A 25607-nucleotide genomic window follows, 5' to 3' on the forward strand; every position below is an offset into this window, starting at 1 on the left:
CACTGCACCACCTGCGCTACTGACGACAGGAACGCAACAGGAAACAAAATAACTTGCCCGCTGGCCACCGAATAGCAAAAGAAACTAAAATTATGCCGAGAGGGGGTTCGAACCCTGGACCTCTCATCAGGCACGCAGGAGCTCGACCACTGGGCTACGAATAGGAAGCTGACAGAGGGGGATTCCCATAACAGGTAAGGCTACCAACGCCGACTCCTGTCTACAGCGAGCACCGGCGACAGAGAAGCCTGGCAGCTGCTCGCTGGCCGGCGCTGCCGCGCGGCACTGCCGGCGACGCAGGGGTTCCCTCTGGACACGCGCTACCGACGAGGGGGGGGGGAGGAAGCCCCTGCTACAACCCCTACAACTAACAGCAACACACTAAACACTCGAACTCTGCACGTACACACAATCACAGACTCCTGACGAACGGCGGCAGAGAAGAACGACGACCCCGCCGCGGATCTGGACCGGACCGAGGAGGAGGAAGCACTGGGCGGCGGCCCTCACCTTGGGGAGAAGAGGGGGCGCCGGACGGGAAGGAGGAACGCCGGAGGCGAAGAAGAGGAGCTGACGCAGTTCGCCCGGTTCACCCTGTTGACGAGGAAGAGCTCGACGGGGGGGGGCGCTCCTCGGGGTCCTAGCGCCGGGAATGGGACGCGGGGAGCCGCCCCGAGCCCCCGGACATGGCAGCCGTGCCGCCCGACGACGCCCGCGGAAGAAGCCGGCGACTCTCTCTCTCTGCACCCTCTGCTAACTTACCTGACAGAGAAGAAGGAAGAGAGATGGGAACGAGATGGGTTTGGGAGAGGTGGCGGCGGCGGCTGAGGGGAGAAGAGGAACCCTAGGCTTCGGGCACGGACGCCAACGCAACTTATAGGGGGCCCTCGACGTGCTGCTCACGGCGCCGTCAGCTCTCTCTCTCTCTCTCTCTCACGTGCTGACGGAAAGCAGACAGTGAGGGGAGGAGGAGGACGCCGTGAAGAAGGAAAGGAGAGGAGAGGCCGCGCGTGGGCTCTCTCTGGAGGGAGCAGCTGGGCCAGGAGGGAGGAAAGAGGCCCATGCTGCCCAGAAAGAAGGAAAAAATATATTGGGGAGGGAATTCCTATATAGTATTTAAACACACTCAAGAAAATAACCCACAAAATAATCTACTGTGGCAAAATCAAAAGGAAAAATTCTGCTGGACTTAAGGAATTTTTGCCCAATAGGGAAAAATAGGAATGCAATATTTGGAGAAGTTTGAAATAAATGCAAAATAGTCATTAAGCTACTGTTTTGAATTTATTTGCACCACTAAAATCAAAGAATAAAATCAGAAAAATTGCACCCCCTCATAAGCACATTTTATCTAACCACTAGACATTTTAGAATCATCTTTGGGAAGAAGGGATTTTGACAAGAATAAAAATAGGAGGGAAAAGGAGTTTAAAAGGCAAGAGCTTAAAAAGACTAGCACACCCTCTTGCATCACACACACCATTATCACATGCATCACAAGGTAGTGCAAAACCACCACTTAATCCTAGCAAGATCACATGCACTCACAACACCCCAACACTACTCCTATTAAACTCAAATGCAACATGATCATGGCTTGCAATCATAAGTATGGCAAGGAATGATATGTAATTCATGCATGCAAGGGAAGTAAGCACTAGGGAACACACATGAATTCATGGCACAAAATGATATCATCAAGATCTCCGACAAGGTGGCCCCACATGGAAGGTTACAAGAAGGGAAAGTTCTACACTTGGGGCATTACATTAGCCTAAATCTAAAGATATATTATTCCTAACACTCCCCCTTGAACAACGTTGTTATTAATCTTCATTGTCTTGAGTGCTGGAAAATCTTGCATTTTCTTGATTGTCTTGATCTTGTAACTTCGAGAATCCTTGATCTTATATTGTCTATAGTTTCCAAAACAAATCCTGAAAAATATAAGGAAAACAAATAGCATTCGATATATACTGTTAGGATAATTAATTATCTCATTCAACACTACATGAGAAATCCGTTGGAAAGCTCATAAGTTTAATTCTAGGAAATTTCTCCCCCTGAATTTTGCAAACTTCGTAGTCGTCTCATACCAATGCCATGAATGCATTTTTCAAATGCTGTTGTTGGTAAAGACTTAGTGAACAAATCTGCAAGATTGTCACAAGATTTTATTTGCAAAATATTAATTTTTCCATCTTTCTGTAACTCGTGAGGGAAAAATAGTTTCGGGGAGATGTGTTTTGTGATATTACTTTTAATATATCCCATATATATTTGGGCAACACATGCAACATTATCTTCATAGATAATAGTAGGTGATTCTAATGAACCAATACCACATGATGTCTGAATATGATTTATCATTCTGCGGAGCCATACACATTCTCGTGAAGCTTCAAATAATGCAATTATTTCAGAATGATTAGTGGAAGTTGCTACCAATGTCTGTTTTGTTGACTTCCATGAAATAGCAGTTCCACTATATAAAAATACAAACCCTGTTTGTGACCTCGCATTATGGGGGTCGGAAAGATATCCAGCGTCAGTATAACCAATCAGGGTCATGTCTTGATTTTTCCGATAGAATAAACCAAGATCTTTAGTACCTTGTAAATATCTGAAGATATTCTTTACTCCCGTCCAATGACGTTTTGTTGGAGTTGCACTATGTCGAGCGAGTAAATTTACTGCAAAGGCAATGTCTGGTCTAGTACAATTTGCAAGGTACATTAGTTCCCCTATGGCACTGAGGTATGGAAACTCAGGTCCTAATACCTCCTCGTTATCATCCCTAGGTCTAAAAGGATCCTTATTCATATCAAGGGATCGGACGACCATAGGTGGTTTGGACGGATATGATTTATCCATGTTGAATTTTTCCAAAATTTTCTGAATATAAGCGGGTTGATAAACAAGTATTCCTGAGGGAAAATGCTCAAGTTGTAAACCTAAGCAGAATTTGGTTTTCCCCAAATCTTTCATCTCAAACTCCGTCATTAAATGATTGCGTGCTACAGATATATCTGTTGCGTTGTCAATGATGTTGAGATCATCAACATATACTGAGATGATGCAAAATCCATTTGAGGATTTCTTTATAAATACGCATGGGCAATCATTGTTATTCGAGTATCCTTTACTAAGAAGGAACTCACTGAGTCGGTTATACCACATTTTTCCCGACTGCTTCAAGTCATAGAGTGACTTTTGTAATTTTACACAATACATGTTGCGATTTATATTAGGATTCGGAATTTTAAGTCCATCAGGGACTTTCATATAAATTTCTGCATCAAGTGACCCATATAGATAAGCGGTCACTACATCCATTAATTGCATTGATAGATTCATTTGTACTGCCAAAGATAAGTATCGAAATGTAATTCCACTCATTACACGAGAATATGTATCGTCGTAGTCGATACCGGATCTCTGCGTAAACCCTTGAGCAACTAGTCTCGCTTTATATCTCACCACCTCATTATTTTCGTTCCTTTTTCGAACAAAAACCCGTTTAGCTCCCACAGGGAAGACTTTATGAGGAGTAGGCATAATTTTAGAAAATACCTCTCTTTTGTTAAGCGAGTGTAATTCTGTCTCAATTGCTTCCTTCCATTTAGGCCAATCCGAACGCTTGAGGCACTCTTTCATAGATTTTGGCTCTGGATCCAATTGAAGGGTTTCAACAATTTTTGAGGAGAAATCTGTGTCGACAACTGTAGTGCTTCTATTGTATGTTTCTCCTGAATCAATATAATTTATGGATACTTCATTAATTTCTTCAGGCACCGTGTGATTTCCCATAACAACGGAGTCTGATTGTTTTGATATTCCAACATTATAATTTGTGTGCACATTTATGTTGGGTTCTTGATTTTGAACATCTATTTGTTGTCCATCAACTTGAGGTTGATTTACATTTATTGTCATAGATTTTGATTTTCTCTGTTTCCGCGGAGGCTTTAGAGAAGCCTTTTCCCCTGTGACCAGATTTCTCCCCCTTTTATTTGTAATTGGGAGTTGAGTAGTTTTATTTGGTACCTCCACTCGTTCTGGTGCATTCACAGCGGGGATATAAGATTTAGTGACACCTTTGTGATCAGTAAATGCATCTGGCAGGTTATTTGCAAAGTGTTGCAAATCTATAATTTTCTGAACTTCAGATTCAGATTCTTTTGTACGTGGATCTAAGGACTGAATGCCTGTAACATTCCAATCTATTTCCTGGCATTCTTTGTGGTTTGTTTCTCCCCCTAATGCCGGGAAATGGTCCTCGTCAAAGATTGAGTCAGCGTACCGAGCTGTGAACAGGTCCCTGTTAGGGGTTCTAAATATTTTATAATTGACGGAGAATTATATCCCACATAGATTCCTAGTTTCCTATGAGGGCCCATAGATGTACGCTGCGGTGGTGATATCGGTACGTATACAGCGCAACCGAATTTTCGCAGATGGGAAATACTTGGCTGATTGCCACGTACTATTTGAAACGGGGAAGTTTCATGATATGCAGTTGGTCTGACTTGCATCAGATCTGCAGCATGTAAAACCGCATGTCCCCAACAAGAGGTTGGTAAATTGCAATTCTGTAATAGTGGTCTAGCAATTAATTTTACTCTTTTGATTAAAGATTCAGCCATTCCATTTTGAGTATGAACATAGGGTATTGAATGTTCTAGATGGATTCCTAAAGCCATACAATAATCATTAAATGCGCGTGAACTAAATTCAGCAGCATTATCCATTCTTATTGTTTTTATCCCATGTTCAGGATGATTCGCTCTCAATTTGATGATTTGAGCAATTAATTTGGCAAATGCATGGTTACGTGTGGATAATAGACACACATGTGACCATCTAGTAGATGCATCGATTAGCACCATGAAGTACCTAAATGGTCCGGATAGAGGTTGTATTGGACCACATATATCTCCATAAATTCTTTCAAGAAAATTAAGTGACTCATTTTTAACTTTAAGATAACATGGCTTAGTAATCAATTTCCCGGTAGCACACGCGGTACATACAAAATCTGATGATTTGGGAAATCTTTTAATTGGTAAATTATGACCAACAGAATTACTTATAATTTTTCTCATCATACCTATTCCGGGATGACCAAGGCGATCATGCCAAGTCTTGAATTTATCAAGATTTTGAAAAAATTATTTTGTACGCAACATAAGGTACGGGTTTTATGTATGTAAAGTATAATCCGGATGAAAATGAAGGGAATTTTTTAAGAGTTTGTTCCGCATATCCGTTGCTTTTTGTTAAAAGCAAAAATTCTTTGTTATCCACCTCAATTGTTTTTAGATGGAAATTGTTAGATCGGATATCTTTGAAACTTATAAGGGTACGTGTAGATTCAGGATACAAGAGTGCATTCTGAATTACGATAGTAGTACCCATAGGAAGTGTGAATGTGGCTCTTCCTGAACCAATAATTGCTTTGTTACTTCCTGTTATGGTCATAACATTTTCCTTTCTCTTAGTAAGAGTTTGGAAATATTTTGCTTCCCTTAGAATTGTGTTAGTGGTAGCACTATCCACTAAACATAACTCTTCTTTCATCGGATTGTTCCCGTTAAAATTCTTTCTTCTCTCCTGTAGGCTATTCTCTCTGTAAGAGCGATGCGTGCATGATAACGTGCATGATAACGGCATGCAGCATTTTGAATTTACAGTTTGACAGTGCATCATCTATGCCAAAATGCATGGCTTGTGTGTGCCGCTTTCGTTGAAAAACCAAGTTCCCGTCGATGACGTATCCACAAGTGACGCCACTTGGCAGTTGGCACCATAGGAAGCGTCAACTCCAGCTCCTTACCAACTGCTTCGATTCGTTTAAAATACGGGAAACCTTTCAACCTGGCGTTGTCACTTATGCAAGCCCGCCAGCTTTATGTTGTATTCTTTCAAACTTGTTAAGATTAGATTAGGTTAGATTGTTTAAATGGAGCCTCACAAGTGATCCCAAGGTGAGGTTGGACGATGCCATCCATGACCAGGATACTTACTTACTGGATACCAAATTCGCTGGAGTCTGTCACGCGTACAATTTCTTATTGTGTTGGGGATGGACTCCCCACGCGATCCGACTATATAAATGCAGTAAAAAAAAGGCAAGTTGCACTGCCACAAGGGAAAAAGAATTCCAATCTACTGTATTCGCGTGGGCTGCGCTTTGCTATCGGCATGGACGGCGACGGCAACTCCTCCTCCTCCTCCTCGCCGCTGCACGTGGTGATCTGCCCGTGGCTCGCCTTGGGCCACCTGCTGCCGTGCCTGGACATCGCCGAGCGCCTGGCGTCGCGCGGCCACCGCGTCTCCTTCGTCTCCACGCCGCGCAACATCGCGCGCCTGCCGCCGCTCCGGCCCGCCGTGGCGCCGCTCGTCGAATTCGTCGCGCTGCCGCTCCCGCACGTCGACGGCCTCCCCGAGGGCGCCGAGTCGACCAACGACGTCCCCTACGACAAGTTCGAGCTGCACCGCAAGGCCTTCGACGGCCTCGCCGCGCCCTTCTCCGAGTTCCTGCGCGCCGCGTGCGCCGAGGGCGCTGGCAGCAGGCCCGACTGGCTCATCGTCGACACCTTCCACCACTGGGCCGCCGCGGCCGCCGTCGAAAATAAGGTTTTATTATCACTGTTCTGTTGCTGCTTCAATTCCATGGGCGTATACAACTCATCGATCCATGCCGACGATGACATACCAACGTGTACTGCTTGCTATATATAGGTTCCGTGCGTGATGCTTCTGCTGGGAGCCGCGACCGTGATCGCAGGCTTCGCCCGAGGTGTGTCGGAGCACGCCGCGGCCGCCGTCGGGAAAGAGCGACCGGCGGCGGAAGCGCCAAGCTTCGAGACGGAGAGGAGGAAGCTGATGACCACCCAGAACGCATCGGGGATGACGGTCGCCGAGCGCTACTTCCTGACGCTCATGAGGAGCGACCTCGTGGCCATCCGGAGCTGCGCCGAGTGGGAGCCCGAGAGCGTCGCCGCGCTCACCACGCTCGCGGGCAAGCCGGTCGTCCCTCTCGGCCTCCTCCCGCCGTCGCCCGAGGGAGGCCGCGGCGTCAGCAAGGAGGACGCCGCCGTGCGCTGGCTCGACGCGCAGCCGGCCAAGTCGGTGGTCTACGTCGCGCTCGGGAGCGAGGTGCCGCTGCGCGCCGAGCAGGTGCACGAGCTCGCCCTCGGGCTGGAGCTCTCCGGGGCGCGCTTCCTCTGGGCGCTGCGGAAGCCGACCGACGCACCGGACGCGGCCGTCCTCCCGCCGGGGTTCGAGGAGCGCACGCGCGGCCGCGGGCTGGTGGTGACCGGGTGGGTTCCTCAGATCGGCGTGCTGGCGCACGGCGCCGTGGCCGCGTTCCTGACGCACTGCGGGTGGAACTCGACCATCGAAGGGCTGCTGTTCGGGCACCCGCTCATCATGCTGCCCATCTCCAGCGACCAGGGGCCCAACGCGAGGCTCATGGAGGGGAGGAAGGTCGGGATGCAGGTGCCGAGAGACGAAAGCGACGGATCGTTCCGCAGGGAGGACGTCGCGGCGACGGTGCGGGCCGTCGCCGTGGAGGAAGACGGCAGGAGGGTCTTCACGGCCAACGCCAAGAAGATGCAGGAGATCGTCGCCGACGGCGCTTGCCATGAGAGGTGCATCGACGGGTTTATTCAGCAGCTCAGATCCTACAAGGCATGAAAGCGATTTTAGTTTTAGTTTTAGTTTTTCCCCATGATACATGTAATTTTGCTCGTGTGAATTTTTGTCTAGTGGTAACTTTTTAGTTGACTGGTTCATGCCAGATTACAGTGTTTCCTCTACTAGTTAAGCTACGTGCAACTATATATCGTAAGCACCCGGTTTTTCCTCTACTAGTTAAGCTACGTGTAACTAGAAAGATGATATAATCTTTCTTTTTTTTTTTTTTACGGATTTGCTATTTTACAGTTGACTGTTTTCCAATTTGTTGTCATTCGAAATCGTTGTTCGTCCGTTCTTGCATAGAGATTCGCGTTGGGTGTTAAAAAAAAATTCAGCTCGTTTTGGGGTCCGCTTATTTTGTCGGGCACGGTTTTCTCTATTTTCGTCGCCATGGCCCCGGCTGGGTATTGTCTTGTTTGTGTCGTTAACTTTTTCATTCATTTAGCGAGAAGCTTTTCTGGATGAAGTGGTGGACACCACAAAGGTTGTTGTCGTCAGGCCCGGGTTCAAGTGATAGGAAGGATAGGTGCTGCAGATTCCCTGTTCTTGGTGAGATCTCACCATGGAAATGGTTCAACGACACCCTCAGTGTAATCAAATTGCTGCATGAGCATATGCTTTCTGGAACTATATATGCCACTGAAGTTATTTCTCAATACATCTAAATGTGTTAGGTTCTGCAGGGTGGAGAAGTTGACCCTGCCTAGATCCCCACTTAAGTTGTTGATCTTCAGATCAATGACCATGAGACGTGTGCAGTTACTCAGAGTTGATGGCACCTCCCCGGACATGTTGTTGTTACCCAAATAGAGTTCGTCTAGCCTCTTCAACTGACCTATGGAGCGTGGGATCTTTCCACTGAATCTGTTCTCCCTGAGGTCAAGAGTTACCAGATTACTGAGGTTTACTATGCTTGCTCCATCAAGTTCTCCTTGTAATCCATTGCTGGGGAAGGAGAGGTGCTCCAGGGACGTGGCATGGAAGAGCTCAACAGGGAGAGTGCCACTTAGCTTATTGTGCCCGACCTTGAACAGTCTGAGCATGGAGCAATCACCAAGTGCAGCAGGAACACCACCACTCAATTGGTTGTAACAAAGGCAAGCATGGTGCATGGCCCGTGATGGTGAGAGGCAAATAGAAGGCGGTATGTGCCCAGTGAAGCTGTTGTTACTGGCGTTGAGCACCACCAAATTCTGCATCACCTTCCATGTGTGTGATGGAAATTCTGCACCGAATTGGTTGCTCAAGATGTTCAGTACCTGTAGAGGCCGGGTGGCGGTAACGGAAGATGGCGGATCGTGCAGCACCCCACTAAGCATGCTGAAGCTGACGTCGAGGACGATGATGCTTCTGGAATACATGAGCTCCGATGGAAGGCCACCAGAGAATGAGTTGTGTGAAAGGTTGACACGCAGCAGGCCGGTGAGACCGGCAAGGTGCGGCGAGATGCGCCCTTCAAGCCCTCTGGATGCCAGGGAGACCTCAGTGACGCCCCCCCCCCCCTCCCTGTTGTAGGTTATGCCTTCCCATTCGCAGCAGTCGGTGCTGTTTCTCCACGACATGGCGAGACCGCCATCTTGAGATAGCCCGGTGAGGAACTGGAGGAGGGAGTGCTCCTCTTGCTCGGTGCATGAGCTGACACGAGAGGCCAAGGAGAGCAGCAGCAGAAACAGCTGCAGCGCGACCAGGGTTGCGAAATCCATGGCTGGTAAGCTTCAAGCCTTCTCATCTTAACCTGTTGCGGAATCCATGTTCAAGCCGTAGATCGACTAGGCATAGATAGATCCGGAGTTACCATGTACTCACTTAATCCCGAGCCCGATGAACTCCCTGCTCCGGCCATCGGTGCCGGTGTAGTCGTCGGTGGCGTGAGGGAGAAGGTGTGGTCGTGGGTGGTGCTTCCCGTAAGCACTGCGCTAATCCTAGATCGGAAGGGGATTTAGGTGGGGAGTCTGGCGGCGCGGTGAACCCCGTACCGTGTGCCCCGGCCCCCACCACTTTATATATAGTGCAGGTCACAGGGACCCACCAACCATAACGGGTTGGGCGCCCCCGATCAGGGCGCATAGATTGGGCCCACGCGGAAGAGATCAACCTAACATTCTCCCCCTTGATCTCAACTTTCACTTTGACTTTATACTTTTATTTGTTCCATCACATATAGGCGTGTAGAGCATGTCTCATCGTCACAGCTTAATTGTCGATAGAATCATACAGCCACAACACATCTTTTGTTTTGAAACAAACTCATTTACTTCTGGGCCTCTTATTATCCAGGGATCATAGGCTTTCCATCAAACCCATGCCGGCTAAGTGTTCCTTGAACACACTGGGTGGTAAGCCTTTCGTTAGCGGATCCGCAAGCATATACTTCGTACTTATATGCTCGAGACTTATATTCTGATCCTGGATTTTATCTTTCACAACATAATACTTTATATCTATTGTCTTGGCAGCATTGCTGGACTTGTTGTTGTGAGCGTAGAATACTGCGGGCTGGTTGTCGCAGTATATCTTTAGTGGCTTGTGGATACAATCTACTACTTTCAAGTCGGGTATAAATTTCTTTAGCCATATCACCTGCCCGGTGGCTTCAAAACATGCTATGAACTCTGCTTGCATCGTAGACGATGCAACTATGGTCTGTTTAGAGCTTTTCCATGAAATAGCTTCCCCTGCGAGAGTGAACACGTACCCAGACGTGGATTTTCTATCATCTCTATCTCCCGCAAAATCGGCGTCGGAGTACCCTTTTATCTCTAGGGAATCAGATCGCATATATGTCAGCATGATTTCCTTTGTGCCTTGCACATAACGCAAAGCTTTCTTTGCCATCTTCCAGTGCTCTTGGCCTGGATTTGCTTGAAATCTACCGAGTACTCCGGTGATAAAAGCTAAGTCAGGGCGTGCGCACACTTGTGCGTACTGTAAACTTTCAACAGCCGAAGTATACGGTACTGATTTCATTTCATTGAGCTCATACTGATTCTTGGGACATTGATATTTCCCAAAACTATCGCCCTTGACTATGGGAGCAGGTGTGGCTTTGCTCTTATGCATATTATACTTTTGGAGAACTTTCTCTAAATATGCTTTCTGTGAGAGTCCTAAGACTCCATTCTTCACGTCTCGGTGAATTTCAATGCCCAAAACATATGAAGCTTCACCAAGGTCTTTCATGTCGAAATGTGAGGATAAAAACTTCTTTGTCTCTTGTAGTAGACCAATACCATTGCTTGCAAGCAAGATATCATCCACATACAAGATTGGGAAAATATATTTCCCATGTTTAAACTTAGCATAAATGCAATTATCCTCAACATTTTCTTGGAATCCAAATCTTTTAATAGTATCATTGAACTTGATGTACCACTGCCTAGAGGCTTGCCTTAGCCCATAAATGGATTTCTTTAGACGGCAACCTAGATCTTCCTTGCCTTCCATGATAAAACCCTTGGGTTGTTTCATGTAGACATCTTCTTCTAAATCACTGTTTAGAAACGCCGTCTTTACATCCATTTGATGCAGCTCTAAATCAAAATGAGCAACTAGTGACATTATGATTCTGAAGGAATCCTTACAAGAGACCGGAGAAAAGGTCTCGTTGTAATCTATCCCTTCTCTTTGTGTAAATCCTTTTGCCACAAGTCGGGCTTTATACTTGTCTACATTCCCATTAGAGTCATACTTTGTTTTGTAGACCCATTTGCAGCCTACTGTCTTTGCTCCTTTAGGAATAATCTCTAAGTCCCAAACATGATTGGAACTCATTGATTTCATCTCATCTTCCATTGCCTCTATCCATTTTGATGAGTGAGGGCTTTTAATGGCCTCCTCATATGTGGTGGGATCACCTTCCATGTGGGCCATTTCTATATTGTATACTTTATAATCAGTAGAAATAGCGGGTCTTCTTGTTCTATTAGACCTTCTAAGTGCCTCATTGTCGGGCACACTTTCTACTATTTCTTGATGCACTTCCAATTCATGATCAACAACGGGTTCAGTCGGCTCCTGAAGGACAGGTTCCGGACCTTCTCCCGCAGTTGTCATGGTTGGAGTTACATCGGGTAGTGAGAAAAATGGCTCTTGAATCATCGGAATGGGTGCATGCACCCTTTTCTCCTCAAGATCAATTGTCCGAGCTACCCGGCTCCCCCTCATCATCTCGTCCTCTAAGAAGACAGCATGTCTCGTTTCCACAAACTTTGTGTATCTGTCTGGATAGTAGAAACGAAAACCTTTTGACCTATCAGGGTAGCCAATGAAATGGCAACTCACTGTCTTCGGGTCTAACTTTCCAAGATTTGGATTAAACATTTTGGCCTCCGCAGGGCATCCCCACACTCTTAAGTGTTGTAGGGATGGCACTCTTCCTGTCCAGAGCTCGTGCGGTGTTTTGGGCACCGACTTGCTTGGAACTCTGTTGAGGATGTGAATGGCGGTTTTAAGCGCCTCCATCCACAATCCCAACGGAAGGTCTGAGTAGCTCATCATGCTGCGTACCATATCCATGAGAGTACGGTTACGCCTTTCAGCTACTCCATTTTGCTGAGGCTCGCCCGGCATGGAATACAGGGCAACAATGCCAGTCTCTTGCAAGAATTTTGCAAAAGGTCCAGGGACTTGGCCATATGGAGTGTGTCGACCGTAGTACTCCCCCCCACGGTCAGACCTCACTATCTTAATATTTTTATCAAGCTGATTTTCAACTTCAGCTTTGAATATCTCGAATTTATCCAATGCTTCATGTCGGTCTTTGATTGGATAAATGTAACCGAAGCGGGAGTAATCGTCTGGGAACGTTATGAACGAATCATAACCGTCCACACTTTTCACCGGAAACGGTTCACAAATATCAGTGTGGACAATTTTTAGTGTTCATGTGCTTCGGTTTGCTCCTTTCTTTATTTGTTTTACATATTTCCCTTTAATGAAATCCATGCATTGTTCTAAGTCACAGAACTCCAACTTTGGAAGAATTTCATTTTTGATTAATCTTTCTATTCTCTCCCTGGAAATATGGCCCAATCGACAGTGCCATAGTTTCGAGGAGTCGTGAGTTCTTTTTATTTTCTTTTGATCATTGTTCGACGAAGTATTTTGTTCATTCACATTCAACACATAGGGCGCTTTTTCACATAGCGATAATAAATAAAGCTCATCATGAAGAAATGCATCCCCAACATAATCATTATGAGACCAAATGGCACATTTGCCATGTCCAAAGAAACATTGATAATCATCTTTGTCTAAACAGGAAACACTTATTAAGTTCCTATTACATGAAGGTACGAAAAGCACATCCCTAAGCAGAAGTTTGAAACCACCGGCTAGCTTCAAGGAGACGTCACCCACAACTTCAACTTCGGCTTGGACACCGTTCGCAACTTCAATTCCTCTTGAATTTCTTGGCAAAGATATCGTCGAACTGAATCCCTGTAAAGAATTTGCAACATGAACAGTTGCTCCTGAGTCAATCCACCAAGTAGATTTCATAAACTTTGTATACAAGGATTCATTAACAAAAGAAACTATATCTTTACCTCTCTTCGCCATGAAGGTCTTTAGAAAAACAGGGCAATCCTTCTTGTAGTGCCCTTTCTCCTTACAGTGGATGCAAGTTTCCCTGTCCACTAGAATGTGCCTATGCTGAAAATAGACAGGAGCTTTGCCATTGCCATTGCCATTGCCCTGTGGCTTGGAGGGAGAAGCTTTGTTGGGTGGAAAGCCCTTCTTTTTTTCCTTCACATAGTTGATAGATCCACCATGTGAGGCCTTAATCCTCTCCTCCTACTGAGTGCACATTGCGATGACCTTTTCTATGTCCCAAGTCTCGGGCTGCATGTTGTAGTTGACAACAAAGGTCTCGAACTCCTTAGGCAAAGATGCCATCACCAGGTGGACAATGAGAGCTGGTTTTATCTCCAGATCCGCATCCATAGGTTTGAGCTTAGCCGCCGTGTGGCTCATCCTAAGGATGTGCTCCCTTATGCCATGGCCACCACCATGGTAGCTCTCTGTTACCAGCTGTTTGATCAACTGGGTGGCATACGTCTTAGAAGAGCCAGTAAACTGACTCTTTATCTTATTCAGCATTTCTTTTGCCGTAGGGCAATCAGCAATTGATCCCACGATAGTGGTCTCAATAGTGTTCTTTATAAACGCCAAACATTTCTTGTTGGCATTTAACCATAGCCTGTTGCTGATGGAGTGGGACATCACCTCTTTTTCATAATTTCCTTTCTTTTTGTCCCAGCTCTCATCATCCTCATCAGCCTCTCTGACTGGGTCTGCAGGTGCAGGTGGCTGTGGTTCCTCCAGCATCCAGTCTACCTCTGCAATGCAGAGGGCCATGTCCACCTTCTTCCTCCACTCAGAGTAGTTGTCTCCCCTGAGTGTCGGAATTTCCTTGAGGCAGCTCATCAGATGGAAACCTCCTGAAATCACCAAATAAGCGAAGTCAGTACGACAATCATATGCATTAAATAACGTTGGTTAACATAATCATATAATTGCCTATGCATATTAATCTACATTACCATTGGGCAAATGATAGAAATAAATGCATCATTTTGCAATATGCAATATGACCGTGTGATTAAACAACGTCGGTCAAAATAACAACATGATCATATTCCATATTGCTTTTAGCAGCGGAAAACGTGAAATAAAATTTCATGTGCCTCTTAACTTAACAGAAAATAATTCTGTCATTTAAAATAAAATTCATCAACTTTATTAATGCTTTTATAAAATTCATGAACTATTCCTTTTCTGAGAAAGCTATTTTATTCTCAAAAACCCTTTTACTTTTCTTTACAGAAAAAAACATAACAATTCTGTATAAAATTACAGAAACTTTGAACATTTTTACTTTCTATTTTTCTAAACATATTTTCATAGAAAAAACGTCTAGAAAACACTTTTATATCTGTCTAAATAGACAGAAACATAAAATCCTTTAAAATAAGGAAAAAGGCCGACTTGGGCCCATTTCCCCCTGCGCGCCCGCAAGACCAGGAGCCCTTCTGGCGGCCGAACCGGCGCCCCTTCTGTGGCGGCCCAGTGCAGCTGTGTGGCTCCTGCCGGCCCACTGGGGCGGCGCAGCCCCTCGCGCGGCCCAACCAGAGCCTGCTGCCGAGCTAGGTTTTCGGCCTCGGCCGTCGGATGAGATCTGACGGTCGGGCGGGTCTATCGGTGCTTCAAAAGGGGCCTGGAGCCGCTCCCACCGAAAAACCCTAGCTCATTCTTTCCCCCTGGCGCTGCTCTCTCCTTTCTGCCAGACGGCTCCTCTCGTGTGGGTGGCCGCCGGTCGTGGCGGCCGAGGGCTCCGCGCCGCGATGTCTGCCCCGCCGAGGGGGAGGCCGTTGGCCTCTCTTCTTCTTTTCGAGCGGCAGTACCTCTCGGCGCCGGCCCCTTCTCTCCCAAGCATCCCGTGGCCAGGAATGGAGCCGGCCGCCGGCGGTGAGATTCATCTCTCCTGCCGAGCGCGCCCTCTATCTACCTCCCGCGAGGTGCTTTGGAGGGGAGCAGCTGGTGCCGCTCCTCTTCCCTTTGCGCTCCGCGGCGGCCGTGGCCTTCCCTCGCGTCCGTGGCATGCATGCCCCGCCGAGGAGGTCCCTGAGCCCCGCGTCATACCTCTCGGGCGGCTTTTTCATACCGGAGCCGTGGCCTTCCCCTCGCCGGCTGCGCACACGCCTTGCGGTGGGTGCGCCGCCGTCGAGCGGTCGGCTGCGGTTCGTTTTCTTTTACCTTAGACCACCACAACCGAGAACCATGGCCCTGGTTGCGTGATTCTACGGCGCCGCCTCCGTCCCCTTTGCCGGCTGCGCGAGCACCTCTAGGGTGAACGCGCTGCCGTCAAACGGTTCGGTAGTGGCGCCCTTTGCCTTTGTTTTGCATCGTTCCCCCTTCTCTTTTTGTTGTCTTTTGTCGGTTTCAATCCGATCTTCTTTTTGTTTTTTCTTTCGGATCTTGATCTGTACTTAGCCCCCGAGGGGGTAGGTTCTTCTTGCCCGCACCTCGGCTTGCCGATGCGTGTGGGGATCGAGAGGAACAGGCGCGGCCTTGCGGCGGCGTTTCTTTTCCGACGAGGCCGTAGCCATCCTCGGTGCCATGCCCATCTAGGGTTCGTAGGGGTGGGGAAACATGCTTTCTTTTCTTTGTACCGAATAAATCTCTGCCTAGTGGCTCATGATACCAATGTTGAAGCCGTAGATCGACTAGGCATAGATAGATCCGGAGTTACCATGTACTCACCTAATCCCGAGCCCGATGAACTCCCTGCTCCGGCCATCGGTGCCGGTGTAGTCGTCGGTGGCGTGAGGGAGAAGGTGTGGTCGTGGGTGGTGCTTCCCGTGAGCACTGCGCTAACCCTAGATCGGAAGGGGATTTAGGTGGGTAGTCTGGCGGCGCGGTGAACCCCGTACCGTGCGCCCCGGCCCCCACCACTTTATATATAGCGCATGTCACAGGGGTCCACCAACCATAACGGGTTGGGCGCCCCCGATCAGGGCGCATAGATCAAGGGCCCGGTGGGTCGTTGGGCCCACGCAGAAGAGATCAACCTAACAAGCCCGGTGAGGAACTGGAGGAGGGAGTGCTCCTCTTGCTCGGTGCATGAGCTGACACGAGAGGCCAAGGAGAGCAGCAGCAGAAACAGCTGCAGCGCGACCAGGGTTGCGGAATCCATGGCTGGTAAGCTTAAAGCCTTCTCATCTTAACCTGTTTCTGCAATGGTTGTCTGGTAGCCCATAGATGGTGGTTTCCAATGTTGCAGTGGTATCGTTGTAAGTAGAAGATAGTTCTACTGTAGTGTGTCTTAATGCATCAGAGTACGTCTTCTGTCAATGAGGTACAACAGTGCCATCAAGAGGCTGGGTAAGGATTTTGTTGGCTCTTGAGGTCCATAACACATTTTAGTCATAGATTTAGGGCTTGCTCATCTCTTATTTTGATAAATAATCTTAGAAGTAAGGTTTGAATCATATGTTTTGTGTTTATTTTCTATGGTTGCGTATGTTGTTGATCATGCGTCCGCAACTTCATACTACACGGGTAAGCTTGTTGCACAACCCATACCACGGATAAACCTCATTGACCATCACATTTTCATTCCAGGTGATCCATTTCCAGGGAGCCAGAGCTGGTGGTGGGAGAGGCACCAGGCATGGACAATGACTATTTCGAGATGAAAATCGGACCAGGGGTTCAATCTGATTCTAGAGCAACAATCCTCCTCTAAATGACCTCCGATATAATTTAAGCTAGGCCTTGCCTTAAAAATGGGAGTTAAGTTAGGTTCAGTTAACCTCCAATAATCTCTTCAAGATACGGGAGCTCCAATCTATGTAAACCACTTTTTTGGTTCTTGAAACAGAGTACTATTGCTGCAGAGCAAATTTTCTTTTGACAAACTGCTGCAGAGCATCTTTATATAGTACTTCCTCTGTAAAGAAATATAAAAACGTTTAGATCATTAATTTGTAATGTAAATACTTTTATATTTGTTTACAGAGGTAGTATCAGCGTACATGATAGAAACGTGCCTGATACATAGCGCTCGATTACAAAAAATAAAATAAAAAGACAATATAACTTTTTTATCACAAAAAGCTCAATACGGCAGTCTGTGTAAAAAATGTATTTATTGTCTTGCCGCCCTGACTATGGGAACCTCCAAATGATGCTGGAGCCGGTTAGCCAACTGCATTTCCTAAACGTTAGTTCAGGTCCGAGCAATTTAAAATAAAATGCATAGTGTCTGATCACATAGTGACATGTTGGATCACAAAAGAATCCCAATACGAGAGTCCATGTAAAAAAATAGATTTATTGTCTTGTCGTCCCGGCTATCGTAGCCTCCACTCTCAACCTGTCGCCGACTCCTTCTCACCATACTCCTCCTCGGCCGTCTCTAGCTCGGCTGTCATGTGCTTGAACATCCTAACACAGACGACTTGCACGATCATCCTTGCATCGTCATTCAACCCCTCCATCTTCAAGTCCAACATCTTCATGTCCTCTGAAGCAGACGTGAACTCAACCTTCTTCTTCTCAAACATTGTCTTTTTTTCTCCGAGCTTAAACTTCTTCTAGGTCGCTGACATCAACATGTTAAACATCTTGGTCTTTTTTCTCCTTGATGTCGAAGCGTTTGACACATGCATCCTCCTTCTTCTTCAAGATGTCCTCAAACCTCTCCGTCATCTTGTCCGTCACCCATTCTCTCTTATTCTTCTCCTCCTCCCACTTCTTTCCTCAGAACTCTCCTCTAACTTTCTTGGACATTTCTTTTGTTGGGTGGGTTTAATCACCCACTTCTTCCTCGGTGTCGATGCCAACGATCTTGATGGTGTTGGCAATCAATAAATTTCACTTGGGTTGTCCACTCAACTTCAGCCAACAATGCATGAGGCAAAATTCTTCTTCTCCGCCTTCAAGAACAAGTTGCACGCACGAGAAGAATACGAAGAAAAAACATTGTCTTCAAGTTGCATCCAGCCAAATGACCAACACACATAACAACTTGCTTGATCGGTGATGTGTGCTCCACTTGGCCACCGACTGATTAGTTGCTTCAAATGGTCTCAATACTTGGACAATCTTTTGGATGATGTATCATTGATGGTTGATCAACTTTACCCCACGTTTGCGGATTAGTTCGTTGGTGTAGCGTTCGAAATGCTTGTGCTCATGGAACCAATTATGAATGTTCGCCCAAAATGTTGCGCCCTTTTGCTCCTTGCCATGGTGTCACGCCCAAGATGCGACCCTATACTCAATTTGGCACGAAGGCCTCGTCAGGGATAGAAGCGCATCTCGTCGTGTTGCAAGAATGGATATCGTTACAAGTACATGTACTGAAAAGAAGAGATATATATACAGAGTTGGCTTACACTCGCCACAAGCTACATCAAAGTCACATCAGTACATTACATAATCATCAAGAGTAAGAGCAGGGTCCGACTACGGACGAAAACAAACGAGAAAAAATAAGAACGACGTCCATCCTTGCTATCCCAGGCTGCCGGCCTGGAACCCATCCTAGATCAATGAAGAAGAAGAAGAAGAAGAAGCAACTCCAAATGAACAATCAACGTGCTCGCGTCAATTACCCTTTACCTGTACCTGCAACTGGTGTTGTAGTAATCTGTGAGCCACAGGGGACTCAGCAATCTCATTTCCAAAGGTATCAAGACTAGCAAAGCTTAATGGGTGAGGTGTGGTTAAGTGGTGAGGTTGCAGCAGCGGCTAAGCATATATTTGGTGGCTAAACTTACGAGTGCAAGAAATAAGAGGGGGAAGATCTACGCATAACGGACGTGAACTACTGATAATCAAATGAATGATCCTAAACACCTACCTACGTCAGACATAACCCCACCGTGTCCTCGATCGGAGAAGGAACTCACGAAAGAGACAGTCACGGTTACGCACACAGTTGGCATATTTTAATTAAGTTAACTTCAAGTTATCTAGAACCAGTATTAAACAAAGTTTTCACGTTGCCACATAACCGCGGGCACGGCTTTCCGAAAGATTTAACCCTGCAGGGGTGCTCCAACTAGTCCATCACAAATTATCACAAGCCGCATAGAAATCCTCAATCACAAAGCTGGCGATCTCGTAGGATTCCCTAGTGGAAAACCACAACTCTGAGATTACCCAAAGCATCACCGGAATCCCGATGCACAAGATATCTCGTCAAAGGTAAAACTAATCCAGCAAGGCCGCCAGATGTGTCGACGATCCTGATAGGAGTCGCGTACCTCGTTCTCAGGACACGGCGGATGAGCTAGACGTCGGGATCGCTAAACCTCCGGGTGACCAGAGGGGCGCCGGACATCGCTCAGTTGGGGCCAACACTCATGAGGAGCACTCGCCCGGGGGATGATTAAATTATCCTCGGGGTCCGGAAAGTCCCTATGCAATTTTATTAGGTGTTTACGCAAATGTAGTACCAATGTTGGGCCTTGCCAGACCAGCTTTAATCTAAAATGAATTATCAAGGAGGTCCCCATAACAACCCCGATCGTGTTAGGAGCGCTCATTTATGGAACATAACACCGGTACCGAAACTAAGGGGGCAAAGGTGAAACAAAACACCAGGCTAGAAAGGCCGAGCCTTCCACCTTTTACCAAGTATATAGGTGCATTAAATTAAATAGCATTTAAATATGGTGATATAACAAGGAACCCATGTTTCTCACATGGAAGCATCTGCACCTGCAACTAGCAACGCTATCAACAGGGTTAAGCAAGCAGTAACATAGCCAATCAGTGGTTTGCTAGGTTGAACAGGTTGAAGGTTTTCACGGCATTGTTGAGAGGCTGATATTTAACAGTGGTAGGCAACGAGATATAAGCGATAGCATCGAAATAACTAGCAAGGCAATGATAGTAATGGTATCTAGGGAAATGATCATCTTGCCTGAGATCCCGCTTGGAAGAAGAATGACTCCGCGAAGCAGACGAACTGACGTAGTCGAACGGGTCCTCACATCCGACACGCTTGCGGAACTCTATCGAGACGGGGAAAACGGAAACAAGCATCAACACACGAAATTCACCACACGATGCACAGCACATATGATGCATGAGCTACTGAATACATGCAAGTCACGGCATGGCAAATCACACAATCAAACACTACACATTAAGTGAAGTTCAAGATGCACGAGTTGCATATTGACGAAACTCCACGTTATTTATTTAGTTCACTCCCGATTATCTACACGGCAATATTAATGTTGTCAAACATGCAAGAGGTGAAGCGGAAATTAAACTACCTATCTAGGCATTTTAAGTGAGGTCGGAAATGACATATAGCACCTCCAAAACGACCTCACATGTTAATTTACAATTCTGTCCAGATCTGAACTAATGCATTTAATTGGTTGTTAAACAGCAAAACAAATAGGTTCACGTGATTCTACGCGTCAAGGCAAGCAATCTACACATAAAGAGCATCTCCAATGGAGCTACGGTTCAAAAGATACAAGCACCGCAAGATATGATGGCATGAATGCAATATGTGTGCAACGACGGCTACGAGCACTTCAAAACACCCAACCAGCAAGGGAAAATGAAACTACACAAGATTCTAAGCAAGTTTCATGTAGGACACGATCAAAACGGAGTTACGGTTCGAAAACTACGAGCAAAACAAGAAAACGCTACAATCTGCCAAAATCAGCCATATGGCATTTTCTACGCCCCACAACTACGGCTACACAACTCCGATAAACTCAAGCAAGGCATGGCACGGAAGGGGGCAAGAAGCACTACTACGAACAACTAACAACAACTAGCATGGCAGCAAGGAGCACTAGGAAAAGAAGACACAAAATGGCATCTCACGCACTATTTCAGACTTAGTGAAAATTACACCTCGTGAAAGTGCAGTTTTCGATCTGAAGCAATATTGACAGCAGCAAAAACTATAGCTACAGGTCTTCAAATGGCATGAAACTTAACAGCATGCTAGAGGAACACAAGGAGAACAACTAACTTCATTGGACCAACCCCAAAAGAGCTATAGAGCACAAGCTACAAGCAAGACAAGACAACAACAAAATAATAACAGATTCCAGACTTAGAAATATTTCAGCTCGTCTAAAAACAGCACTATTTCTAGCAACTTGAGAGCAAGCAAACAACACCTAAACATGCATTTCTATTGCAACCAAAAATCCCAGGAGCTAAACAAAACACCCAAGTTCAAAACACTAGTTGACAACTCCGTCAAACGAAGCACGGAATAAAACCTACGAATTAAACAAAAGGGCATCACGGCAAAATATCGCGCGAACTAACTTGCTCAAAAGCTAAAACTAATTGCACAGAAAAATGGGATTTTTCTACCCTGGAAACATATAAAATATGTGGGGTTTGCAACACAAAATAATGCCACACATTAATGCGAGATAAAACCTATATACGGGAAAATAAACTACCGGCAAATCCCTACACGCAAATATCAATGACCGCTCTATAATGCATGCAAAAATGATTCCTAAAAAATGAACATTTCTAATGCGGCATACGGGCAATCCGGACACGCGCGAAAAATAAACTACGGGCAAAACAAATTAGGACAGCAAGTAAAACTATGCATTCTGCATGCTAAACGGTGTCAAACAATTATGCATGTTCCAAAATCATATTCTACGCGCGAATCTACCACAAAACCATATATAAAACGCGTCGTTCTGACTTACGGTTTAGAAACTACGGTCATTTTAAAATCTAGCATTTTCTTAAATTAACAAATCTTTGGAAAATCCTAAAATATTCTAACGGGCCTAATTCGTACATGGGCCTGACAGAGCAAGCGCTTAAATAAATAAGAACGCACTGGGCGGGGGTTAACGGGGCCGGCTCACCACGGCTCTTGGGCCGGATCTAAGAGGAGGGGGCTCGGGGCCCAGGCGGTGGTGGTGGGGAGGCCGACCCAGGAGCGCTCCTGGGCCGAGCGGGAGGCCGCAGATGGGCCTGGTCGGGCTCCAGGCGCGAGGCGGCGGCCCAACTCGCTGGCCAGGCGGAGCCGTCGTGCTCCTCCCGACGGGAGCTCGGCAGGGAGGCCGCGGTGGCCACTGGAACCGGCGGCGGGGCGCGCTGAAGACTGGATCCGGTCGGGATCCATCGGATCTGGAGGGGGAAGGAACGGCCGGTGCCCCGGCGAGCGCTCGAGGCGGCGGCCGGCGAGGAACTGCGGGGAACGTCGCGAGGCGGCCGGGGCTAGGCGCCGGCGGCTGCTGGCGGACTGAGGCGGCGACGGTGGGCGCTTGGAAGATCGGCTGCTCCGGCGACCGGCGGCAGAGGGAGGTGCTCGGGGCACCTCGGCGAGGGGCTGGTGGAGGTGCCCCGGCGAGGCAGCGCGGGCTCGGGCAGCTGCTGCCCGGCAGGCGGCGGCGACCGGCCAGATGGGCCCGGGAGGGCCCAATCCGGGCTGGGGCGGGCCGGCGGCTGCGCAGTGGAGGGAGGGAGGAGAGAGAGAGCGGGTTTCGGGTAGGTGGCACGGATTCCGAGGTGGAGAGGGGTTGTTTGCCTAAAATTAAGGAGGGGGCCTATATATAGACAAACGGGGGGCTCGATTAACCGGAATCGCGCTCCGGATCCAACCGCGGGGTCGGATTCGGACGATTCCGAACGCGGGTATGGGTATGCGGCCGTGTAGAGGGGATATTCAGAGACGAGAGGGAGAACGGATGGCGCGACACGATTTTTAAAACACCGACAAACGTCCGACGGTAGCCCGAATACGATGCCGCTACGGTCGACCGTTCGGGTACCAGACGGTCTCCGATTGCGACTAAATTCGACAGGCGGCCTAGCTATAACTAATCGTTACCGCGTGCCAAGTTTCACCTCGATCAGAGAAAGTTTTAAACGCACTTCAAAAACAGGGTTTCGACGGTGCCGCGGGCGCGTGCGAGTGCGGTCGGGCTCGGAACGGACAACGACGAGAACCAGCGACTACTAACGAATGCAAGTTTTGAAAACGGGTGGCAACGGAGATGTCCATGCAATGCAAATGATGCGAATGATGCGACAAAATAAAATAGACACACGACAGAAACGGAAAGAAAAGGGGAAGCTTCTGGAACGTCGGCATCGGGCTGTCACAACTTCGATAAACTCAAGCAAGGCATGGCACGAAAGAGGGCAAGACGCACTACTATAAACAACTAACAACAACTAGCATGGCAGCAAGGAGCACTAGGAAAAGAAGACACAAAATGGCATCTCACACACTATTTCAGACTTAGTGAAAATTACACCTCCTCAAAGTGCAGTTTTCGATCTGAAGCTATATTGACAGCGGCAAAACCTATAGCTACAGGACTCCAAATGGCATGAAAATTTACAGCAAGCTAGAGAAACACAAGGAGCAAAATTGACTCCATTGGACCAACCTCAAAAGAGATACAGATCACAAGATGCAAGCAAGACAAGACAGCAACAAACTAATAACAGATTCCAGACTTAGAAATATTTCAGCATCTCTAAAACAGCACTATTTCTAGCAACTTGAGAGCAAGCAAAACACACCTAAACATGCATTTCTATTGCAACCAAAATTACCAGGGTCTAGTCAAAACAACCAAGATCAACTCTCTAGTTGACAACTCCGTCAAACGACGCACGGAATAAATCCTACGAATTAAACAAAAGGGCAACATAGCAAAATATCTCGCGAACTAACTTTTTCAAAAGCTAAAACTAATTGCACAGAAAAATCCATGAGATTTTTATACCCTGGAAACATATAAAATATGTTGGGTTGCACAACAAAATAAAGCCACAGATAAATGAGGGAAAATTACCTATACACGGGAAAATAATCTACCGGCAATCCCTACATGCAAAAATACCAAAGACCGCTCTAAATTACATGGAATAATGGTCCCTAAAACATAAGCATTTAACCTAAGGCACTCGAGCACTCCGGTCCGCAAGAAAAAATAAACTACGGGCAAAACATATTAGGACAGCACGCTAAACTATGCATACGGCATGCTAAACAACGTCAAATAAATATGCAAGTTGTGAAATCGTGTTCTACTCGCAAAACTACACCAAAACCATATAAAATACGCCTTGTTCCGACTTACGGATAAAAAGTTACGGGCATTTTAATATATGCCTATATTCTGGAATTAGAAATTCCTAAACCATGGTAAATCCCTAATGGGTCGAACAGGTCAAGCGCAACATATTAAAACGCGCTGGGGCGGGGAATACCTCACCTGGGCCTAGCCCAGGCCGGCGAGGAGGCAGAGGCAGGCCGGGGCGATCAGGACCCAGGCGCAGCGCTGGTGGGCCGCCTAGCCAGGCCGGCCCACGGGGGTGAGGGGCACGCAGGCGCTCGCTGGGCGTCGTTCTCCTCGCGCAGGAGGACTGGCGACGGCCGGGAGACGGCGGGACCGGCGACCTCCGGCGAGGCGCAGCAGGGGAGGACCGGGACGGGGTGAGGGCGGCTTGATCCGAGGGTGGCCGGCCAGATCTGAGCGGGAGGCTCCGGGGCGGCCGACGATGCGGACATGGCGGCTGCGGCTCGCTGCAGCTCGGGGCCATGGCTAGCAGGGAGGTCGGGCCGAGGCGGCAGCGGCGCGGAGGAGGGTCTGCATGGGGCGGGCAGGGCCCACGGGACCGCCGGCGAGGTGGTGCGGCGCTCCGGCGGCGACGACGAGGAGGCGGAGGCGACGGGAGGTGCGGGAGCTCGGGTATGGAGAGGAGGCTCGCTGGGGGCGGCGCGATCCGGGCCCGGGCGGGCCTCGGATGGGCTCGGCGGGCCCACGGCGGCTGGGGAGAGAGAGGTTGCGGGAGAGAGAGCTAGGGTTAGGTGGGCGGTGCGGAAATCAAGGTGGAGGGGGGTTGGCTGCCTACAATTAAGGAGGAGGTCTATTTATAGACAAATGGGGGTGCTAGGTTAGCCGGAATTTCGTTCCGGATCCAACCGTGCGGTCGGATTCGGACGATTCCGAACGCGGGAACGGTTACGGGGCCGTGTAGAGTGGATATCCGGAGACGAGAGGGAGAACGGGCGGCGCGACAGCGAATTTTAAAACACCGACACACGTCCGACGGTAGACCGAATACGGTGCCGCTACGGTCGACCGTTCGGGTACTAGACGAACTCCGATCGCGACGAAATTTGACAGGCGGCCTAGCTATATTAAAATAAGACCGCACGTCAAATCTCAACCCGATCAGAGAAAGTTTTACGCACACTTTTAAAACAGGGTTACGACGATGCCGCGGGCGCGTGTGAGTGCGGTCGGGCTTAGAACGGACAACGACGAGAACCGGCAACTAACAATGGATGCAAGTTTTGAAAACTGGCGGCAACGGAAATGTCGATGCAATGCAGATGATGCGCGTGATGCGATAAT

General features: G+C 47.7%; 1 protein-coding gene and 1 pseudogene across 1 annotated transcript; one reads left to right on the forward strand and one right to left on the reverse strand.

Moving 5' to 3' along the window:
• Positions 1-6113: 6113 nt before the first annotated feature.
• Positions 6114-7965, forward strand: LOC123451039 (UDP-glycosyltransferase 91B1-like). The gene is made up of 2 exons (XM_045128056.1): positions 6114-6639; positions 6745-7965. Exons 1-2 carry the CDS (start codon positions 6205-6207, stop codon positions 7699-7701), a joined length of 1392 nt encoding a protein of 463 aa, XP_044983991.1. The 5' UTR covers positions 6114-6204; the 3' UTR covers positions 7702-7965.
• A 172-nt stretch (positions 7966-8137) lies between these two features.
• Positions 8138-9407, reverse strand: LOC123450188 (annotated as a pseudogene).
• Between the last annotated feature and the right edge of the window lie 16200 nt (positions 9408-25607).

Source organism: Hordeum vulgare, chromosome 4H (assembly GCF_904849725.1).
Source record: "Hordeum vulgare subsp. vulgare chromosome 4H, MorexV3_pseudomolecules_assembly, whole genome shotgun sequence".
Lineage (NCBI taxonomy): Eukaryota > Viridiplantae > Streptophyta > Magnoliopsida > Poales > Poaceae > Hordeum > Hordeum vulgare.